Source organism: Micromys minutus, assembly GCF_963924665.1.
Source record: "Micromys minutus genome assembly, chromosome: 21".
NCBI lineage: Eukaryota > Metazoa > Chordata > Mammalia > Rodentia > Muridae > Micromys > Micromys minutus.
This window is the reverse complement of record NC_137956.1, coordinates 39717364-39740238: the sequence shown is the minus strand read 5'-3', so window position 1 is coordinate 39740238 and position 22875 is coordinate 39717364. Positions and strand designations below refer to the sequence as shown.

At 49.7% G+C, this 22875-nt stretch overlaps 2 protein-coding genes and 1 pseudogene across 6 annotated transcripts; 2 read left to right on the top strand and 1 right to left on the bottom strand.

Annotated features, from left to right (window-relative positions):
• Positions 1-106: 106 nt before the first annotated feature.
• Positions 107-1621, top strand: TREX1 (three prime repair exonuclease 1). Of its 2 annotated transcripts, none has more exons than XM_080933922.1 (2): positions 107-365; positions 862-1621. In XM_080933922.1, the coding sequence occupies exons 1-2, from the start codon at positions 125-127 to the stop codon at positions 1590-1592; spliced, it is 972 nt and encodes a 323-aa protein (XP_080790048.1). In that variant the 5' UTR covers positions 107-124; the 3' UTR covers positions 1593-1621. The 2 variants fall into 2 exon arrangements, with proteins under 2 accessions (XP_080790048.1, XP_080790049.1); XM_080933923.1 differs by having other exon boundaries at positions 237-365; positions 635-1621.
• A 223-nt stretch (positions 1622-1844) lies between these two features.
• On the bottom strand, positions 1845-17651 carry SHISA5 (shisa family member 5). Of its 3 annotated transcripts, none has more exons than XM_080934226.1 (6): positions 17491-17651; positions 14889-15045; positions 8091-8177; positions 3445-3560; positions 3048-3263; positions 1845-2903 (listed from the first exon to the last, which is right to left on the bottom strand). In XM_080934226.1, exons 1-6 carry the CDS (start codon positions 17558-17560, stop codon positions 2851-2853), a joined length of 699 nt encoding a protein of 232 aa, XP_080790352.1. In that variant the 5' UTR covers positions 17561-17651; the 3' UTR covers positions 1845-2850. The 3 variants fall into 3 exon arrangements, with proteins under 3 accessions (XP_080790352.1, XP_080790353.1, XP_080790354.1); XM_080934227.1 differs by having other exon boundaries at positions 8091-8174; XM_080934228.1 differs by lacking the exons at positions 14889-15045; positions 17491-17651 and adding an exon at positions 13005-13063 and having other exon boundaries at positions 8091-8174.
• Positions 17559-22190, top strand: LOC308434410 (ubiquitin-ribosomal protein eL40 fusion protein-like; annotated as a pseudogene). The gene is made up of 2 exons: positions 17559-17710; positions 21804-22190. The product of its transcript is annotated as a ubiquitin-ribosomal protein eL40 fusion protein-like (transcript).
• The last annotated feature ends 685 nt before the right edge of the window (positions 22191-22875 follow it).

Below are 22875 nucleotides of genomic sequence, written 5' to 3'. Positions count from 1 at the left end.
TGGTGGGAACAAGTTTTAAAGCCGAGGACGCAGTCCTTTTTAGAAAGACCTGAATCAAGAACTGGGGGAAAGGCAGAGACAGGCATGTTTGAGTCCTAGAGACAACCAGGTTTGAGTTGTCAGTATGGGAGCAATAGTCCATTTTGTTAGCCAGCAGGACCACAGCTACGAATATAGGAAGGCCTTAGGGGTGCTTGTGGAGGGAGGAGCTTTAGCAGGGCCAGGCCTGGCTGGCTGGCTAGCAGGGCGGGCCCTGCTCAGGAGGCAGGCCTATGGGTGGACCCAGGCAGTTTTACTTCCTGAGCCCGTGCTGCCAGCCAGCAGCAGAGCCAGCCGAGTGCCTTGCTGCCTACTTCTCCTTCTCGGTAAGTGTGGGCCTTAAGGGTCTGGGGTAAGGCAGAATAGGACAGGATTCCCTCACCCTGAAGGTGGTCAACACTAGGGGAAGGGCCTCCCTTAAAAGGATAGTAAGTGTATCCATCCCACTAGGAGAACAACCCTACCATCCAGCTTCTAGTGGCCCTGGATAGCACCTGACTGAAGGGAAGGGCTGAGCTGTTTCTGCCACACTGCACCCCACCCCAGCCCACTTTAGACCTTTCTGCTTCTCCTCATTACCCCATCTCTTCCCCAGGCTCAGCATGGGCTCACAGGCCCTGCCCCATGGTCATATGCAGACCCTCATCTTCTTAGACCTGGAAGCCACTGGTCTGCCTTTCTCTCAGCCCAAAGTCACAGAGCTGTGCCTGATGGCTGTCCACAGATATGCCCTGGAGAACACCTCCATTTCTGGGGGGCAGCCACCTCCAGTGCCCAAACCACCCCGTGTGGTGGACAAGCTCTCTCTGTGTATTGCTCCAGGGAAAGCCTGTAGCCCTGGGGCCAGTGAGATCACAGGTCTGAGCACAGCTGAGCTGGAAGCACACGGGCGTCAACGCTTCGATGACAACCTGGCCAACCTGCTTCAAGCCTTCCTGCAGCGCCAGCCACAGCCCTGTTGCCTTGTGGCACACAATGGTGACCGCTATGACTTTCCTCTGCTCCAGGCAGAGCTTGCTTCGCTGAGCACTATCAGTCCTCTAGATGGTACCTTCTGTGTGGATAGCATCGCTGCCCTAAAGGCCTTGGAACAAGCTAGCAGCCCCTCAGCGCATGGGCCAAGGAAAAGCTACAGCCTGGGCAGCATCTACACCCGCCTGTATGGGCAAGCACCGACGGACTCGCACACTGCTGAGGGTGATGTTCTAGCCCTGCTCAGCATCTGTCAGTGGAAGCCACAGGCCCTACTGCAGTGGGTGGACAAGCATGCCCGGCCCTTTAGCACCATCAAGCCCATGTATGGTACTACACCTAATACTGGAACAACCAACCTAAGGCCATGTGCTGCCACAACCACTACACCCCTGGCCACAGCCAACGTAAGTCCCAGCAATGGCAGGAGCAGGGGCAAGCGACCTAAGAGTCCTCCTGCGGAGAAGGTCCCAGAAGCCCCATCACAGGAGGGGCTGCTGGCCCCACTGGGCCTACTGACCTTCCTGACCTTGGCAATAGCCATTCTGTATGGACTCTTCCTGGCCTCACCTGGGCAGTAAGAGGAAAAATATGATTAATAAAGACTACCATAGCACGGACTGCTTGGCGCCTCTGCTTCTCAGCCTAGGCCTTTGGCCATAATCAGGCCTTAGGGATGAGGTACAGTTCCTCTCTCCTTCTCTCTTAGCAGGATAGTCAAACCTGTTGGGCTTATTAACACAGGGAAGAAACAAGCTCAAGAGGTACACAGTTTTTAGTGTGCAGCGAGGGCCAGCCGCCCAGGCTCGGAAGAAAGGGGAAGTGGGTCCAAATATTGCATTTATTATAAACGAGGATGCAGAGTCTGAATGCTCAGAAACACCAATCAACACGAAGCTGAAACAGCCAGCGGAACAGGAATCAACAGGGAATATGGCGGTGTTCACATCTGGCCCAGAGCTACCATCCAGGCCCTCCACCTCCACCTTTGGTTCAGATAACCCCTTGGCCCTGGTGTCCCTGCTACTGGGACAAACTGGCCTGTGGCACAGGAGTCAGGCATTCTTATGAAGCTGGTGTCAAGGGAAACCAACTGTCAGAGGTCAGATTTCCTATCCTCCAGGAGCCAGGGATTTCAACCTCACACCAATTATCACACATCTGGCGACAGAAACAGGCAGTAAGTTTAGCTAACAGTAAAAAGACAGTGCAGGGAGAAACCAGAGTGTGCAGTAGACAGAGGCCCCTGGCCTGGAAACAGGAGCCAGGCCAGCAAAGCTGGAGAGCTTCCTCACTGGAGCCTGAATAGTGAAAACATGTGGCCCTCTACACAGTCCCAGGAAAGATAGTGGGACAAAGCAGACAGACAGATGGAGAACAGATGGGGCTCTGCCTGGTGTGCTTAGACATCGGTCACTGACCCACAGCCACTGAGGCCCCTTGTTCTCTGCCCAGCTACCTGCCAAGCAAAATATAGCTAAGCCCTGGGAATAAACCCCTAGCAAGCAGCTAGCTGGTTACTCCCCAAAGCAGGACGTACCCACAAGAAGCTTGGTCTCTGAAGTGTGACAGGCCATGGCTGGTCACCTTGGGGTGAAGTAGGAAATACCTCCTACCCTATTGTTTTTAATTGACTTGAAATTTCACCAAGTACAATTTCAAGTGAGGAAGAAAACAGGTTGGTCCCGACTTGCGCTGGTAAAATGTGTGCCTACCTGGTCAACAGCAGAGGAAGCCACATGTCTAGACAAGGCACACACAGCACAGACAGCAGTAAAGAACTGTGTATAACTCACACACAACATAATCACACGGCAGCCAGAGAGGCTGGGGGCAGGCTCAGGCCTTTGGGGGATCCATGTAGGCCGGGTTGTATGGAGGCTGGCTGGCTCCTGAAAGGAGAGAGGACATAGGTTAGCTGTGGGGACACTGGACTGCAATGTAAGTGGGTAGGCAAGCTAGGAGGAAAGGACCCCAGGAGCAGAGGCATGAGCTGGGGGACCATGCAGTGTCACTGAATCCACAGTGGTACTCACCAGCCAAGGTCTCATGATAGGCTGGTGGCCCTGTGGGCTGGGCCAGGTAGGGTGGTGGGTACTGTGTTGGGTAGGGTGCGGCTGGCATTCCTGGCTGGGGGGGCATGGGGTGGTAGCCCTGATATGATGGTCCAGGATAGCTGGGGGCCACAGGTTGAGGCTGAGGGTAAGGGGCGGCGTGAACCACGGTAGTAGTTGTGGTGTTGGTCACGACAGCTGCAACAAGAATCCTGATTAGTCAAAACCTTATGGCTCCCTAGACCAGACGAGGCCGGTGTCTGCCCCTCCCACTTAGTCAAAACAGGTTCCTGATCATCAACCCTTTCCCCGCTCTGGGATCTGCATGTTGGCACGGGAAGGGGCATGGGTGGACTGGGTGGGTTAAGGGCAAGCTTACGGCGTGGGCGGCAGCACATCTTGTACAGACAGCAGCAGGAGCAGGTAAAGCAAATGACGATGGTGGCAATAAACACCACAAGGATGGTCAGGCCAATGGCCACTGTCGCTCCGAACCTGCCAAAGAGCCAGTCGTAACCACCTTTCGCTCTACCCCATGACCAGCCACCCTCACGTCACCTGTTCCCAGGGCACCCCTTTTGGCAAGAGACTCCCCAGTTGTTTGGTATGGATCCGTTTCAGCCTCAGATTCCTTGTGTATACAGCAGGGCTGTTCTTTGTGAATTTATGTAGAAGCACCCCCTCCCGGGCCAACCCCCTGTATCCATGACCCCATCTCTCCGTATGAAGCAGTCGTAAGGTTGTTTGTTAGGCGTATGCCACAAGCCAGGCAAAATAGGATCCACAAGACAGGCTGAAGAGCCGCAGCTTTTACAGGCTGTGTGACATTCCAGGAGGCTAGATGGGAGGTGGCAATGCTCTTTGGAAGAGGCCTCCCTGCCCAACCTGGGCAGCCACAGAATAGAGGGGTCTGCCCTTTGACAACACACAGCATAGTCTGAGCCCCCAAATATCTTCCCCTGGTCCCGGAGCCCGTGCTGTATTCTAATGAAAGGCAAATCTTGGCAACAGGAGCATATGAAACCTAAGGAGTGAAGTTAACTAAGATCAGAGAGGAAGGAAGCAAGTGCCACCCCACCCCACTATGTGGCTTCCAGCTCACAGCCCAGGGGAGCAGCAAAGCTTTAGCGGGGCCTCTTGGCCAAGGGACAGACTCCCCCACACTTCAGGCTTCCAAAAGGAGCCTTCACCAAGACAAAACCATGAGACCATAGGTGTCTCCCCAGCAGTAGGATGCAGGAAAGGGCAAAACACATTCACACGGGTCCATTGCATGCACTGGAAGGTTCAGTATCTCTCTGCCTCTCTCAATAGAACGTGCCCCGCCTTCACTCAAGGGGCCCCTGCAGCCCAGGACTTCCCCTCTCTTCATCGGGGGCCACTCAGTTTCAATCTCCTCCCCTTTCAAAGAAATAGAAATCGAATCTTCTCCTTAGTCTTCCCCGTTCCTGGTTCCTGACGTCAGCAGCAGGAAGGACTCTCACAGCCGCCCTCTTAAAGACACAGCATGACTCAAACACCTGCGCAGCGCTGGCGGCCAGGCAGGCACTGAGAAGGACTGGAAGGGAAAGCAGAGGCCCTAGGGGGTGACACTTTCCCAGCCCTGAGTTCCCAGGCCTCTAAAAGCAGCCTGGCTCCAGCCTCTAAGCCACTTTGCTCACGGGATCCACCCCTCAGAAGCCTGCCTAGGCAGGGCAGGACCCCTGGAGTTCTGGCTGACACATTAACTGTAGGCTTCTACAGTTCTTCCTCTGCTCCCAAGTCAAGACAGAACCCTGTCAGGTCTGATCATGTTTCCTGGGGTTGTTTCTAGTATCTGAGGCTCCCCCAATCGCTGGAACCACAGAAAGCTGTTTCAGTAGTTACTAGTGTAACCATGTGTAACAATTAAAATCTAGGGTTTGCCTAACCAGAGAGTAAAACATAATTTTTTTTTAATTTAAAAAGCCAATTTCAATCTTTAATTAAAAATCTAGTGGGGTGTACTACCACACAGGTAATGCCTGAAATCAGGAGGCTGTTGGGGCAGGAGGATTAAGAGTTCTGGGCCAGCCTGAGCAACATATTGAGTTCTAGGCAGGCCTGGACTATATTGAGAAGCCCTGTTCCCCAAAAACCCAACATAAAAATTAGGTACCCTTTGTAGGACCCACAAAGCCAGGTGGGGCTAAGGACTCCCTCTTTAAGTTTAAACAGATCACCAAGTACCCAGCTGTGTTCTGCCTCAGGTCTCTGCACACCCAGGTCTTCCTGCCTGGGGGGGGTTCCCTCCCCCACAACCCTCACTCCTACTTAATACCTGTTTTTCTCTCAGACCTCGGCTCAAAGCACCAGATTAAGGCGACATATTTCTTATCCATGAATACCCCACACTCCTTGGCCAATGCTACAACAGAATTAAAGTCCTGTCCATTTAGGTGCCCATCTGGCAGAGACAGGTAAAGGATCTCTGAGTTTGAGGCCAGTCTTCTCAATGTTTGAGTTCTAGGCCAGCCAGAGCTACATAGTGAGGTCCTATCTCAAAAACAAAACAAAACAAAAAGTTAAGTACATTTCCTACGCAGTGTGACCCTGGGGCTTGGCAGACTGCTGTGCTCTTCCAGAACACTGTTCTGACCTGGGACTCAGAGGGTAAGAACCAAAGAGAAAGGTAGGACGTGGGGGCAGAGCTGCTGTAGACCTCAGGCCCCAGCATCTTCCCTCTGGGGGCTTCTCTGGGATCCCAAGCCACTGTCAGGCAGCAGGGACTGGACCCCTACCATGAAATCCACTCTGGACAACAGTGCCTCAGCAGAAGAGGCAGCTCATGGCCAGCGGAGTGTCTCTTTAAGCATGTTCCCAAGAGAAGCGGTCATGGGCAGCCCTGCCCCTCAACCACCTCCTCTGTGCACAATTCCAAGGCTCTGAAGAATAGGAGAAAAAGAAATCCCAGAAACCCGTTCTTCCTCCTAGCCTGCTGCCCCTCCCCACTACTTCTAGCTGTCTCCACCCACGACCAAAACAGCCTTTCCACACACAGTCAGGCCCCTGAGTGGTCTCCAAGGAGCGGTCCACGCACATCAACACACTTCCGATTTGCTCTTGGGTTTGCTGTGCTGGGTGGCTGAGTCTGCCATGCCAGCCAGTGTGGGGTACCAGCCCCACTTGAGTGCAGTCCAGTGCTTCCGACCAGCTGCCTTCTTGCTCTCAGCCCCAGCCTTCATCTTGCCTTTCCCTGCCACTGTTCCTCTAATGCTCCTGTCCATCCTCCACACATTCACCCAAACCTTCAGGGCACCCTAATCCCCACGAAGTCTGTGTCTACCTGGCATTTGTGTTCAGGGTTGGGTCAAGGAAGTCCGTTTGTCCATCCATTCTCTCCTGTGTTCCTTACTGGCAAGCAGCTGCCGAACACCATAACCCACCTCTTCTCTACCCTCCCAACACCTCTGGCCAGGAAGTCAGTCTGAGCATCACCAACCGACCTCCTCTCTACCCTGCCAACACCTCTGGTCAGGAAGTCACAGTCATGCCCAATGACTGCCTGCCATATTAGGCCATGTGTCCTCTTCCCCTGCGGTTTGTTCTGCGGCCGTGGATGGTAACAAGATGTCAGTGTAGGAAGGTAACATGGGAGCTCACACCTGTAATTCCAGCAATCAGGAAGCAGAGGCAAGAGGACAACAAATTCTGGGCCAGTCTAAAGAACATCCAAGGCTAGCCTGGGTTACAGAGCAAGAGCCTGCTTCAAAACAAACAGGGCTGGAGAGATGGCTAGTGGTTAAGAGCACTGACTGCTCTTCCAGAGGTTCTGAGTTCAATTCCCAACAACCACTTGGTGGCTCACAACCATCTGTAATGGGACCTGATGCCCTCTTCTGGTGTGTTTGAAGACAGCAACAGTGTACTCATATATAATAAATAATTAAATCTTTAAAAAGAAACACTAGAGATATAGCTCAGTTAATAGAGTGTTTGCCCGAGTAAGAAGTAAATTCTTCTGGTCTGTCTTTGGAGTGCTAACAATCATGGAAGACCTGTGGCACTCGGCCCCTCTCCCCAGGCTGGCAGCTATGCCAATCTTGCCCTTTTCTCTATGCCAGGGCCCTGCCCTGCAGAATCATATATTTAAAGCTGTTTTACTTTCTCTAGTCTCTTTAATTTGTTATTATAGACTGAGGGTCTTGTTTCTCATTGCCTACCACACAGAAGGCCCCAGGCTCAACCTCCAGGACTCAATGAACTAAGGATGACACACACCTGTAATCCATCACTGGGGAGGATCAGAAGTTCAAGGTCATCCTCCGAAACATATCTAGCTCTCCAGGCTAGCCTGGGCTACAAAATACTTTGTCTCCGGAAGAAAGAGAGGGAAGAAGAAAATGAAGAAAAGCAGGGCAAGAGCCTGGCCAAGAAGTTTAGGGACTACAAGAATGCAGAGCCTCTATGAGTGTGGGCAGGAAGACTTACAGCTGCATTACCCCTTCATGAAGGGCCATCCCAATCCTGGGACCGAGATGCCAGCCAGTGCAGTGACTGAGACCCACAAAGCTTCACATGGATGCAGAGACACTTCTGTTGTCTCAGCACCTTGTCTCAACATCACCACAGCCTTCAACCCACAACCACAGTACCTCCTCCAAGGTAGGACCGCAGCACCACCTCATACTTTTTTCCCATTAGCATAGACATCATTCTACCACAGCCATGGACCACCCGACTGCCACCACCCCGTCACAGCACCGCAGCCTCTACCAAGTGTCACTTCCTCCCCAGTTACCCCTGCCCATCCCCCAGGTCAATATGAACCTTCAACTGTCAGTCCCCAACCAGTAACACCCCCCATCATCTCTCTCTCCATCATACAGACGAAACTTGGCTCCCTGGAGGGTCAAAGGTCCCAGTGGGCAAACATGGTCACTACTTCACTGGGATATCATTCCAATGATTCTGTGCCATCTTAGTACACATAGGCCACCCCCAAGTCCACCTGAGCCCTTGCCCCTTCTGCCAGGAAAGCAGACACAGCCCACAGGCTTTTTTTACCCTGGCATGGTGTCACTTTCAAAATTTGACCGATATCTCAGCGCTGAACCCAGATGTTCCGGTGTCTCCGGGAGGGTGGAAAATCTGCTAACAGAAAAGAGAAAGCTCATAAAGAACAAGCTCGATCCTCACCTGCACCCCACAGCACACCACCTCGAGGCACCCAGAACACTGCAAGAATGGACAGTGTGCACACTGGACCCCAGGGTGCCATACATTCTTCTCAGGCGCACTGCAGGACACCGCACGTATGAGGCCAAGAAACAGCAGACCTCAGACTTTGAGATCCAGAAAGTATCTGCTCTCTGACCACAACAGGAAGAGGGTAGAAACCAAGGTAGAGGGCTACACTGCCACAAAGTTAAAAACAAAAGAAATACAGGGTGGGGAAAAAGACAGCAACTCTTCCAAAAACAACAGTCTAAGCTGAAATCTGCCAAATGCCTGCAGCTGCAGCACTGGATGTGAACAGAAGCATCACAAGATTGACGTCAGCCTGGACTACCTGGCAAGATGCTTTCTGAGGAGGGAGGGGGAGGGAAGGAAGGAAACAGGAGAAAGGTGGGGGGAAGAGAAGAGAGAGATAGAGAGACTTTATGGTTATATAGAACAGAAGAAAATACTGTTAGGTCAAAGTTTACCAAAAAAAGAAGATCCATGGCAAAGCACACCAGCAATCCCAGCCCTCAGGCAGGGGAATTGGAAATTAGGACAGGAGACCTCATTCCAAATAAAAGGATCAGGACACAGCTTAACTAGTTCTTAGAAGGAAAAAAAAAATAATTATCAGAATTTATCAAGAAGGACAAAAATTAAGTAAGATACTGTTGGATATGGTGACTCGGAATCCTAGCACCCAGGAGGCCGAGGCAGAGGACAGTCTAGAATTCAAGCTCCTTTAAGCTACAGAGTATGTCCCTATATGGGAATGGCAGGGGCGGGGAGGGGGCAGAGCTAGTCGCAGTAATACATGCCTGGAATCCCCGAAAACAGAGGCAGAAAGAAATCAGAATTAAGGTTATTCTTGGCTACTTAGCAAGTTCAACACCAGCCTCAACTCACTATAGAAGACTCTTGTAGGGGAGGATCTGCTGCTAAGGTCCTGTTCCCCAATTGGTTCTTGATCTGTCAGTAAAGAAGTCATGGGCCAATTGCAGGTTGGAAGGAGTAGGAGGGACTTCCAGGTCCCTGGAGAAAAGGAAAGATGCTAGGAGACGGGAGGAGACAGAGTTCGACATGCTTCTGATGAAGAAGTCAGCCATGTGATACCTCGAAATGACATGGCCACACAGAATGTTTAGCAGGGACTGGATGTAACCGGGCAACTCAAGTTTAGGGCATGTGGGAAGTTCGGAGATAAGAATATTGATAAGGGCAAGATTCTTCAGGCTGGAGTGAGGTAACGCCCAGCAATTGTGTCAAAGGCAGGTTGAAATTGAACAACTGTGTGTCTCTAACTTTTATCGGTGGATTCAAGGGAAGCTGGGTGGGGGCTGCTGGTGTGGTCGGTTCCCAGAGTTAAGGCAGGGTAACAAAAGCTACATGCAACAACAGACCCTGTTTCAAAAAATAAAAATAAAACAAACAACAAGCCCACAAACAAACAAAAAACAGCAACAATAACTGAAGAAACGCCAGGCATGGCGGTGCATGCCTGCACTGGGACCTGAGGATGACTTTGAGTTCAAGGCCATTCTGGACTACATAATAGTGCCAGAGCTTCCTGCAGAGGTCAGAAGGGGCACTGGATCCCACAGGACTGAGACAGACAGCTGAGCTGAAGTGCTGGGAACCGAACCCCGGTCCTCTGGAAGAAGAGTCAGTGAGCCATCTCTCCAGCCCCACTTCCTTTCTTTAAAGCATAGCAAATGAAAATTAAGGAAAAGTAAAAGAAAAAGAAAAAGAACTCCCAAGATCAGGAAAGGTTTGAAGAGAGGAATATTCCAGACCTATTTTTTTCTTTTGTTTTGTTTGACATTAGGTCTTCCTGTTATATAGCTATGGCTGTTCTGGAACTTGTTATATAGACCCAAGCGAGCCTTGAACTCAAAGAGATCCAGCTGCCTCTGCATCCTCCTGTGTGCTAAGATTAAAGGTGTGCACTGCCATGCTCTACCCCAGACCCTATCTTAAAATAAAATAAATCCAGTGCAAAGTCTTCAGAGAGCAGGGAATAATGGAGCCGGGACACAGTGTGGCTGGGAATAGACAGTGGAGATAAGCCTGCTACCCAAGTCCTCCCAGTGGCCTTCCCTAGTTTCACGGAGGGAAATCTGGGAAGCTGGGCATCATTTCTGGAAGCTTCAGAGGCCATGGTCATAAATATTAGATCCACAGCCCACAAACTAAAATGTCGCGTCTCAGGAGGAAAAAGGACAGGCCTCCCCTCTGAGCCTGATGCTACGCACTCAGACTAACATCCTGTTGGAAATACTCCTCTGTATAGGAGGAGTCCACACTCCTGCAATCAGCTCTATAACTGAAACGGTGGACGGACAATCAGAAACTTCCACAGACACTATGAGTGGTATGAATAGAGAACAAGAGTAACAGCTGACGGGCTGGAGAGATGGCTAAGATGGTTAAGAGCACTGACTGCTCTTCCAGAGGTCCTGAGTTCAATTCCCAGCAACCACATGGTGTGTCTGAAGACAGAGGCAGTGTATTCATATAAATAAAATAAATAAATCTTTAAAAAAAAATTAACTCTAAAAGCGTTTAAAGAATAAGCACAGAAACTGGTCAGAGGGCGAAGGGCATAGTTCAGAGGGCGAAGGTGCTGACAAGCCTGAAGACCTGAGTTTGATCTCAGAACCTACATGCTGGGAGAAAACTGACTTGTGAAAGTCCGAATCAGCCGTCCACACACGTCCACAACATGCATACATCCACATGCGCCAAACAAACATAATAAACAAAGTAAACCATGACATTACCAGGAGGAACTTAGAGACTGAAGACAGAGCAACTCTGAGAACTTGAAGTACCCTAGAAAGACACTAAAAAGATTTCTAAGCAAATGTGAAAACACTGTGACTTCCTTGGTTGTGCATGGGAAATGCAAGAGAGAGCGGAATCAAAGGGAAGAAATCAAAACTTCAAGATTTGGAAAAGGGAGGAGGGGAGTAGAGGTTTGATCTCCACTACAAAACAGAAACAAACAACCCCTCCCCAAAAGCACAACACCATAGATGGGGAGAATTCTCAGCCTACTTATATCACAGGCAATAAGACTGCAGTTCAAAAGCCAGCTGATATGGTGTACACCAGGTTAGCCCAGCAGAAATGCTGCCAGCTGAAACTGAAGGAGGCAGAGACAAGGATCTGATTCAGCTCCCACAGGTCCTAACCATGGTGCTAGGCCATTGTGCACCACTGTCCAAGACAAAGAAAGGACCTCAAGGACAATCTAGGTCTGTGGAAACTGCATGGCCATCCCTCCCAGCTTGGACTGCACCAGTGGGAAGGTGTGATGTTCTCAGGCTTGCATTTTCAAGTTAGAGGTCATTCTGAAGCCTTAGCACCCCCTGGTGGCCAGGGTGTGTCAATGCATATGTTCAATTCCAGCATTAGGGAGGCAGAGGCAGTCACATCTCTTGAGTTTGAGGTCAATCTGGTCTACATAGAGAGTTTCAGGACAGCCGGGACTACATAGCCGAGAGCCTGCATCAAAACCTCAAAGTAAATAAATACAGTAACTGAAGAAATGGCGATGAAGAGCACTTTGCTGTTTTTATACAAAACCCAGCTTTGGTTCCTGGCCCCACATGATGGTTCAGACTGTTTAACTCCAGTTCCAGGGGACCATCTTCTGAATATTTTGATCATAGTATATATATGGTGCACATACATACATGCAGGAAAATACATACATGCAGGCAAAACACCCATGCATACAAAATAAAAATAAATCTTGTATTATGTAAAGAGGGCATCAGATCTCATTACAGGTGGTTGTGAGCCACCATGTGGTTGCTGGGAATTAAACTCAGGAAGAGCAGTCAGTGCTCTTAACCATTGAGACATCTCTCCAGCACCAATAATAAATCTTAAATAAATAAAATATAATGGACAGTGCCTAAGGATTAATCACCCTCCAGTCTCTAAATGTACTTGAGCTACATGCATGTGCTCTCTCTCTCTCTCTCTCTCTCTCTCTCTCTCTCTCTCTTCTTGCTGGAAACTCTCCTGATCTACATCTCAGGTGATATTATATCTATTATAATATATATATTATTATATCTAACAGAATAAGCACCTAAGCTGGGTCTGATGCATACACTCATAGTTCCAACTGCTTCAACCCATCAAGATCCTGTAGAAAGAAAGAAAGAGAGCGAGAAAGAGAGAGAGAAAGAGAGAGAGAAAGAAAGAAAAAGAGAAAGAGAGAAAGAAAGAAAGAAAAAGAAAGAGAGAAAGAAAGAGAGAAAGAGAAAGAGGGGGGGGGAGAACAAAGTGAAAGAGATCTGGAAAGATGGGTCCGTAGCTGAGAGCACTGGTTACTCTTCCAGAGGGCCTAGGTTCTAGCAACCACACAGGAGCTCACAAATGTCTTTAGCTTGAGTTCCAGGGGATTCTGGCTTCTGAGGGCACTGCTTGTTCACAATGTACAAAAATACATGCAAGTAAAACACCCATATACAGAATTTTAAAATAAGCAATCTCTTAAATGTCAAAAAGGGCAGTTATGTTGGTAGAGTACCTGCCTAGCATTCACAAGGTCATGGGTTCAATCCTTACCCCTGTATAAAACCAGGTGTGATGGTATACACCTGCAATCCTAGTGAGTACTTGGGAGGTGGAGGCAAAAAAAAAATCAAAGTCCTTGTATGTATACTATGTTCAAAGCTAGCTTGGGCTATATGAGACCCTGTCTGAAAATAAGTCTTTAAGTTGGGTGGTGGTGGCGCTCACCTTTAACCCCAGCACTTAGTAAGCAGAGACAAGCAGATCTCTGAGTTCGAGGCCAGCCTGGTCTACAGATCGAGTCCAGGACAGCCAGGGCTTCACAGAGAAACCAATCTTGAAGGAAAACCAATCTTGAAAGGAAAAAAAGTAACAAGCAGGTTTTTTAACTAATGAAGTTAACATTGTGGGAAATTTAAATACAGTATCTATAAGCCAAGTGTGACTCACACCTTTAATCCCAGCACTCAACAAGCAGAGGCGGGCAGATCACTGTGAATCTGAAGCCAGCCAGAGCTATAGTTAGACCCTCTCTAGGTGTGTATGGAGTGTGTGTGTGCGTGTGTGTGTGTGTGTGTATGTGTGTGTGTGTGTGTGTGTATGTGTGTGTGTGTGTGTGTGTGTATGTGTGTGTGTGTGTATGTGTGTGTGTGTATGTGTGTGTGTGTGCGTGTGTGTGTGTGTATGTGTGTGTGTGTGTATGTGTGTGTGTGTATGTGTGTGTGTGTGTGTGCGTGTGTGATATCTGTAAAATAAAGGGACAACCAACAATTATTCTTCGAGGCTGTGGGGCATCTCTGGGACCTGGCAGTTCCAAACATATCTTCAAGAACCTCTTACAGACTCATGCGGAGCAGAAGGAAGGGGTCAGGATGCCCACTGCTGCAGCTATGTGCAACTCTGGACTCAGAGAATGACGTAGCTATGACAACCGCCTTCTGAAAAGTCAAACAGCAAGGGCTTTTGTTGGAACACCCCCTAAAAAAGTCCCCCCCAAAAACAATACAGACTTTTAAAGAATGCAAACAAGGGAGCTGGAAAGATGGCTGGCTCAGTGGTTAAAAGCACTGGCTGCTCTTCCAGAGGTCCTGAGTTCAATTCCCAGCAACCACATGGTGGCTCATAACCATCTTTAATGGGACCCGATGCCCTTTTCTGGTGTGACTGAAGACAGCTACAGTGCGCTCATATATATAAAATAAATTAATAAATAAAAAAGAATGCAAACAAAAGTGTACACCTTAAACACAGTAGACTCGGGTGCCGATGGGATGGGGAGGGAACAGTCCGGCCAGGAGGGACTGAAGCAGACAGATGGTGTGGTTTAAGCACGTGCAGAGCAGTGGCGGCTACCTGCCATGAGCTAAGGACGACCACCATGCCTCTCAAACTGTCACCAAGCACAAAGAAAACCTGCCTGACACCGAGAGATGCAGCTTGGTCCTCACCAATGACCACAGTCTATACGGAAGATGAACTATAAACGCTTCTGTAAGCTCTTCTGGGAGAACACAGCCGAGCTCTCTCTGGGCACACATCCATGCCCTGCACCTTGTATAGCATACACGTAGCCATAGCAAATACACAATATGGGGTACTCTCATAACCTGGTACCCACCCTGAGGACCTGTGGGTTCAAGTATATCCCCAGAGCCAAGGCAGCTGAGGCCACTGAGCTTTGCCCAAGTCTGAGTGAAACAGACCCTTTGAGGAAGTGGGTAGGGGGCAGAGTGGAGGAGCTCTAGGTAGGAAGTCCTGTCTAGAATAGAATTCCTCAAACACTCAATGCTCAGCCCACTATCTTTTTTTTTTTTTAAATAACTTTTTTGAAGATTGATTGATTGATTGACTGATTTATTATAACGTATATGAGTACACTGTAGCTGTTTTTAAACAGACCAGAAGAGGGCATCTGATCCCATTACAGATGGTTGTGAGCCACCATGTGGTTGCTGGGAATTGAACTCAGGACCTCTGGAAAAGCAGTCAGTGCTCTAACCACTGAGCCATCTCTCCAGCCCCCAGCCCACTGCCTTGAGAGGCCAGGGTGGCCATGTAGTCTCCAGGGAATGGACTGAGGTCCCTCCTCCCTCTTCTCCTCCACACACATACCTGGACTCTGGCTCAGGACACGTTTCCTCATTCCACTGGATTTTCTTCAGCACATCAGAGCAGCAGTATTGGTTGGAGCAGGAACCACAACAGAAATCAGGGCAGGACACTGGGATCGAATTGTCTTCACCAAAGGGCCTGCACAGCTCACCATGGGCTGAAGCACAGAGACAGACTTGTTTCTCTCTGTCCCATAGGCCAGGTCTCATCCACACCCCAGGTGGTGGCAGAGATTCCCCTTGTGCAGTCACCAGGCACAAGCATGCTTTAGGCCACCTCAGTGGACCACCCTCCTACCAAGCCTTTGCCCGGTCCTCTGGGTCACAGCAAGGTACCCTGTGTCCCTTGGCAGTCTGATGGTTTCCTGGCAGAGAGATTTACTCTTGTTTAAGTGTAAGTCTGAGTGGTCTACTTGCTGTTCTCGGCAACCATCTCCCCTACTTTTAAATCAAGACCCCAAGGCAGAGGCTTTGCCAATTGCAAAGGCCCTCAGCGATTAACCCTTTCTGCCTCACCTCTCTTGCCTGACCCTCATCTGAGACTCCACTCTTCCTTCAAGGCCTTATCCCAGAAGCTGCCAAGCCCAGAAGCTACACAACCTGAACACAAACATGCCTGTAGGCACAGGACTGTCCAATATCTAGTACTCATTACCTTCACAAACACAGAGAAAGAATACGTGAGCGACCTTGTACTGGCTGGTTTTGTGTCAACTTGACACAAGATGGAGTTATCACAGAGAAAGGAGCCTCCCTTGAAGAAATGCCTCCATGAGATCCAGCTGTAAGGCATTTTCTTAATTAGTGATCAAGGGAGGAGGGTCCAGCCCATTGTGGGTGGTACTGGGCTGGTAGACCTGGGTTCTATAAGAAATCAAGCTGAGCAAACCAGGGGAAGCAAGCCAGTAAGTGACATCCCTCCATGGCCTCTGTATCAGCTCCTGCTTCCTGACCTGCTTGAGTTCCAGTCCTGACTTCCTTTGGTGATAAATAGTGATGTGGAAGTGTGAGCTGAATAAACCCTTTCCTCCCCAACTTGCTTCTTGGTCATGATGTTTTGCATAGGAATAAAAACCCTGACTAAGACAGACCTGGACCTCAGCCCCTACAAATGGGCTGAATCCTAACCAATTCACAATAACACTGACCACATAAGACTCCATAAAGCACTTACCCCTAAGCTAGGCATGTGGCATCAGAAAATGGCACGGTATGAGCTCCTCTCGAATAAGCTCTCAGTCCAAGAGCAGGCAAGCAAATCCCAATAAACCAGGTCACGTTGGGAGAAGGGCACAGGATACCACCGAGCTTTACAACACTCTGGGAAGATGCCACACACCATGTCCCTGTGTCCTTAGGCTACACTAGCAGACTTAAAGCCCACACCTGGGAGAACCCCACGTGAAAAACCCTCATTAAGACTCATCAGACTATAGCTGTGGACAGTCCCTTAAGTGTCAGCCTGAAAGCAGTCCAGCGCCAGCACATGAACCCTGGTCAGAAGGCCCAGCCAGGTCAGTCAGTATAGTGTGCACCTTGGGACTACCAGAAGGAGGTCCAGGGGGAAAGGCCCTAGATAGGAGGAGACAAGTTAAAGAGGGCTTCATTTTTGTTGTTGTTTTTGGCAGAACCTTGCCCTGGGCAAAACTATGAAATGGGTATCTCTGACCACTGGCAGGCCCTGTTCAGCCAGCTCACCACCTGAAAGTGAGCCAGGCTAAGCTTCTGAGGCTGAACAGCTCACACCAGTGAGACTACTAGCTTTCTTTTTAGGGCAGGGTCTCACTATGAAGCCCTAGCTTGCCTGGAAACTCATAACCTAGACCAGACTGGATCTCACAGGATCTTCCTGTCTCTGCCTCTGCGGTGTTGGGATTAAGGACAAGTGGCATCTTCTGATGCCCACACCAGGCTGAAACCCTCCAGACTCGGTACAAAACGCTCTAGTGTGGAGACCCATCCTCCCGGAGCCTCACTTCCAAATCCCTGTCAGCCCTCAGGAAATAGCCCTTTTCCTCCGGGAAGCCACCCATCACAACAGAATCAGCTTCCCATGGCGGGGGGGTGGGGGTGGGGGTGGGGGTGGGGGGGACTGTTCCAATACACACCCCAATAGGCCCCCAGCCTGCCCTTCCAAGTTCAAGTGAGTCATCCTTGTAGGATGAAAAGGGAAGGAGGTGTCTCCTCCCCAAGCCAGCCTTAGGGCCCAGCCTCTCCAGGAACACAGGGCTGTGGAAGCAGCAGATACGGGGCTCCCAGCCAGGAAACAAGTTGAGGAGGATAACCTTCTCTGGAGCTGCCAGGCTGCCTTTGAGCCTGGAGCTAACCCCAGGTGAGAATCTTGCTCTGGCCCCTGGAATAGGTAGGGCCTACACACCATGAAGGACACAACAAAGATGGGCAGTATCAGTTCAGGAGGGAAGAGGTGATAAGATGAAGTCAGTGGTGGGGTTCGCAGACGCCCCTAGGTCATCAGGGGGTCAGGTCGAAGCACTCCAAGACTGGTACTGTCTGGGCTCGTTCCAGAGACAGCTTGGGGAAGTGTCTGACCCAATCCGGCCCCTGGGGAACACACACCGCCCCCTCCTCCCACCCAGGCTCACCACCCGGAGGCGGAGACAGCAACAACAGCGGCAGTAATAGGGTCCACGGAGAGGGCGCCGGCACAGCCATGGCGGGACAGACCGACGGACGAAGAAACGGACCAAGCCTAGGACCAAGCCCAGGACCACAGTGCAGCCACAACCTCCGCGACCAGCGCGGCCCTAGCCTCCTTGCCCCGCCCCGGCCGGTTTCCGGAACCCTCGCCCGAGAGGGGAGGAGGTGGGAGGGAGGTGGGAGGGAAGGAAGAGGCCACCCCTCCCAGCCTGGCTCTGGGAGTCTCTCCCGCACCCATCCGTCCGCGAAAATTTGAGACAGGTTTCCCAGATGCAGGAGAGGCTGGTGCACCCAAGTTGCTCTCTGCTCACGGGGTACTTTTGCCGGGAGACCCCCTTGCTGTGATAGAAAAGGATCCCTGTGGCAACGTTATCCTAACACTTGAGCGCCAGCTGTGTGCAGCTGGTAGGAGCGTCCAACTTCGCCCTCAGGGAAGCTGCGATTTTCTTGCTGGCTCATCGGATCCTCACACAGATTCACTGGAGGACCATGTGGAGCGAAAAGAGGGATTGCTCAACAAATTCAAGTTCTTATTAGCAGATTTCCAGGACCTCAGTCTGAGGAATGTCATCGCTCAATGACCAAGACCACCTCCAGGCAGCTGTTCGCCCCGGCTCAGGGGTCCGATCCTGACAGGGTCCTGATAGAGTTCTAACAGGCTGCCCCTTACCCTCAACATGGGACAAGTTCCTAACAAGACCAGGAAAAGGAGATATGCTGTTCTCATACTGCCCAGCACCTGGTGCAGCTAGTACGCTCTTCTCACGACAGATCCCATGAAATGTCTGCTAGTGGGCCACCTGAGTCAGCATGTGCTCTGCGCTGTACCTTCACACATTCCTCATCTGAGACTAAGGCATTGTTGTAGACAAAGATCAAGCCCTAAAGAGACGGTCTGGAAGGGTGTCAGCAGTTATTCAGCCTGTAGGATGATAGGGAGCCAGGAAAGGAAGCGAAGCAACTGGTTCCTTCTGGTCAAGATATAAAAGAGTTAATCTAGTGGCCAGGCCAAAGGATTACCCTGTCAGCAAGGTTAAAGGATAGTTGGAATAATTATCCCTTTAATGAGATACTATGTTTTTCCTTCCCAGAATTCCTGGCCCCCAAGCACAGTTCCTACAAGCTGCCATGAGGTTCTGGTGTGTCTCCTTTTCTCTTTTTCCCTTTTCCTGTCTTTTTGAATGCTTGTTAGAACATAAACTTGCTTTTAGCTAATACTTTAGGCTTCCTCTAAAGCTCTACTCTGCCCTCCTTGCTGATTTAACACCAAGAGAATGACATTTTTCCTTCTCTTTCTCCTCTTCCTTCAGATGCAGAAGGGGTTTTTGTTTTATCTTTGACAAGGGCCTCACTACATAGATCTAGCTGGCCTCAACTTCACACAGGTCCGGCTGCATCTGCCTCCCCGAAAGGTGTGTGCCACCATAGCTAACCAGGGTTTGCTTTTAAACCATAATACAGTTATCCTCTTTGGATAAACTTTGGCTTTGCTTGGCTTTCCAACTTTTCCTGCCTTTTAAATCTTAACTTGGCAAAGAATACAAACCCATTCCTGCATGTGTGGATAACATCACCAGCTCAATTAGGGTGACTTTTCCAGGGGAGAGGTGTCTCAGCACATGAAAGCACTAGTTGCTCTTGTGGAGGGGCTGAGTCTTTTCCCAGCACCCATATGGTGGCTCACTACCGTCTGTAGCTCCAGTGCCAGGGGATCCCAGGCCCTCTTGTGACCTCTGTGGTCACCAGGCACACACGTGGCTTATACATACATGAGTGGAGGCTTACACACAAATACTAAAAAAAAATTTCTGTGCAGGGACCGGGCAAGCCAGCATGAAAGGACAGCATAAACCTGTCTGTCTCCAGTTAAAAATTAAGGACTAGGCTTGATTTAAAAAAAAAAAAGTTTGTAAGGCACCAGCTACAAGAACAGACCCCCAAGTCCCAGAAACCAGGCCATAAGACACCAGATCTAGGAACAAACCTTGAAATCCAGAAACAAGATCATAAAGCTCCCTCCCAAAGAACAGCCTGGGGATAATCATGAAAATCAGGAAATATCTCAGAATGGGCCATTAGTGCTGGGTAGCCCCATCGCATCCTGTAGTTAAACATTCATGACTTAGGAATGCAGATCACTGACCTGTGACCCCCTCGCACCCACCAATGAAATTGTAGCTTACCTAATCTCTCTGAAGAGTTGTCCTGGTTCCCTATAGGAAGGCCTGTGTGTGCCTTTGTCTGGGGTCACCATTTCGAATGGTTGATGCCCGCGTGCTGGTTTCTTCTGGAGAATAAAAGCTCTTGGCCTTTACATACTCTCTGAGTCTGAGGTTTTCCTACAGCAATTTTCAGACCCTGACAAGAACAGCGATGCTCTCAGAAGGAGATAGGATGGAGGTGGCTGGGTGTGGGTGCAGCCCAGGACTGGGCGGGGACTGGCAAGTCCTAATACAGCTCTTGCCCAGGGGCCTTGTTTTTCTCACCCCACACCTGGATTCCTTTCATCCATTTTAGATGGTGGTGAGTCAGAGACTCCTTCCTCAGCATCCACTCGACCTAGAGCAAGGGCTTTTTACCCAGACCCCGCAGGTGATCTGTACCCTCAGATGCATCCCTGTGACAGGAGAGCAGTCAGTTGTCAGCAGGCATGTAGATCATCAGTACTAGAGCCCTTTTCATTGATCTTTGGACCCTACCTCTTTTGTCTCCGATAATACTAATTTTGAGGAAAGATTACATTTGCTCCTCTTTGGAATTTGAATCCCAGTGGCGAACTTCAAGGGCTCTGTTGACCAGACCCTTTGATGAAAACAGGACAAGGAGAAAATCCTGTTTTCACAGCTAAGACCGCCTAACTACCTGCTCCATGCCCAGGACCCATATGGCAGACCCAAGAAGCAGCATCAGCAAATGGTCTACATGAACACCATGACACCCGTGCACCGCCCCCCCCCATATCCCATACATGTAAAGAGGAAAATTGTTAAAGATGGGAGGGATAAGCATCCACCAGATGAGTTACTTCTGTACCCCTCGAGCCCTTCCCTTGACACTGGTGTTTGAGGGCACTCTCTGAGGAATCCCCTTTCTAGCTTCTCAGAAGTTGCTCTTTCCTCTGTCCCCCTTTCAGATTCCAACAAACATCGTAACCCTGCTTACCCAGGCAGCTGACATTCTCATCCTTTCTCTGAGGGTGTCCCATGTGCACGAACACGCAGCTGCTCCAACACTGCCCATACTTCGTCTGCCTGCTTTCTTCACATCTAACTTAAAAGAACATGGCTTTTCACCTCCTCTTGCTCATCTCCCTCCTCTTGGCAGCTGCTGGAATTCCTCCACACAGACTCAAAAATAAAATAAATAAATGAACAAAGAAGAGGTCTGCTTACCCTCTCAGGTTTTTTTTTTTTGTTTGTTTGTTTGTTTGTTTGTTTCTTTGTTTTTATCTAGGAGGTCAAAGCTGGTAGAAGAAGTTTTATGTTTCCCACCGACCGATGTGGGATCTCCTGTAGACCAGGCTGACCTCGAACTCAGAGATCTGCCTGCCTTTGCCTCCCAGGTACTGGGATTAAATGCATGAGCCGCCACCACGCAGCCAATTGTTTTAATTATGTACACAGTATTTATGCCACCTGTAGGGGTGAACTGCATTTTACAGGCAATGTGAAACATGGTGTGCTGGGACCCAAACCTAGGTCCTCTGCAAGAATAGAATACGTTCTTCATTGCTGAGCCATCTTTCCAGTCTCTCAATAATTTGTTTCAAGTGGTAACAGCTCTGGCTGCAACTCACAGACTTAGGTGAGGTATGGTGAAAGCCAGGATACTCCTGTGGAGCCTGACACAATAGTCCAGGGGAGAAGATGATCAAAATGTGGGTAACTACTGCAGCAGTGTTTGTTGGGTTTCAATCCCAGACCTCATGCTAGGCAAGTGTTTCATTTTGCACATATTTTGAAGACAGAGCCAAGGTCGGCTGAAATTTTAGAGGAGAGCATGTAAGAAAGGCAGCGAGTGCCAAGGGGTGGCCGTTTCTTGTGATCCTGGGGACATCTAGGTGTGGAAGTTGGGGGATGGGAATTAGGAGTCAGCAATTTAGCTGAAGTTTAGTGTAAATTACACTTGGAGTGGACGATGTAAACAAAGAAAAAAAAATCTCACGAGAGCCCTTAGCATTTCCACATTGAGATGAAAGACTCAGAAAGCCAGGAGTGGGTTTCCGGTCCCAGTGTCCTCTTACTCTTTAATGAGGCAGCCGAGCAGACGCTAACATCTTCATGAAGACCCAGACGGGCAAGACCTTGAGGTCGAGCCCAGTGACACCATTGAGAATGTCAAGGCCAAACCCAAGACTAGGAAGGCGTCCCACCTGACCAGCAGAGGCTGATATTTACCGGCAAACAGCTGGAGGATGGCGGTACCCTGTCTGACTACAACATCCAGAAAGAGTACACCTTTCACCTGGTGCTTCTTCTTCGAGGTAGCATCATCGAGCCATCCCTTTGTGAGCTTGCCCAGAAGTACAACTGTGACAAGATGATTGGCCGCAAGTGCTATCTATGCATCCCTGCACCCCCATGCAGTCAATTGTCACAAGAAGTGCGGCCACACCAACAACCTGGACCCCAAGAAGGTCAAATAAAGCTGGGGCCATACCTGGCCTTGGACCCTGGGTCCATATAAAGGCCCCTTCCATCGACTGGAGCAGTAAAAAAAAAGAAAGAGAGACAGAGAGAGAGAGAGAGAAAGCCAGGCATGATTAAGAGATCCTGGGCTGGAGAGAGATAGCTTAGTGGATTAAGAGCCCTGGCTGCTCTTCCAGAGGACCTGGATTTAATTCCCAGCACCTACATGGCAGCTCATGACTAAAACTATAACTTTAGTTCCAGAGACTCCAATGCCTTCTCCTAGCCTCTGTGGGCACTGACATGCATATGGTAAATAGACCTACAGACATCCAAATGCCCATACATAAAATAAAAAGAATTACATTTTAAAAATTAAGAGCGATCAAGAAAGATAGACAAGATTGTGGACTTTGAATAGGAATGGTCCCATAGCTCATAGATTTAAATGCTTTGTCATGAGGGAGTGGCTCTACTTGAGAGGGACTAGTGGGTGTGGCTTTATTGAAGGAAGGGTGTCACTAAGGGTAGAGTTTTGGGGTTTTTCTCTTCCTCCAGCCTGTGGATCCAGATGCAGAACTCTTAGCTGTGTCTCCAGCACCATGTCTGCCCGTGTGCCACCATGTTCCTGTCATGATGAGAACAGACCAAGCCTCTGAACCAGGAAGCGTGCTCCAGACAAATGAGGCCACATTGTCTCTT

Excerpts from the sequence above, each read along its gene's own strand:
- TREX1 (XM_080933922.1), top strand. The coding sequence starts at position 125 with ATGGGAGCAATAGTCCATTTTGTTAGCCAGCAGGACCACAGCTACGAA. Across the intron at positions 366-861 it reads CTGCCTACTTCTCCTTCTCG|GGAAAGCCTGTAGCCCTGGG; the intron begins GTAAGTGTGGGC and ends GTATTGCTCCAG.
- SHISA5 (XM_080934226.1), bottom strand. The coding sequence starts at position 17,560 with ATGGCTGTGCCGGCGCCCTCTCCGTGGACCCTATTACTGCCGCTGTTG. Across the intron at positions 3,264-3,444 it reads GATGTGCTGCCGCCCACGCC|CTGTCGTGACCAACACCACA; the intron begins GTAAGCTTGCCC and ends TTCTTGTTGCAG. Across the intron at positions 2,904-3,047 it reads CTATCATGAGACCTTGGCTG|GAGCCAGCCAGCCTCCATAC; the intron begins GTGAGTACCACT and ends CTCTCCTTTCAG.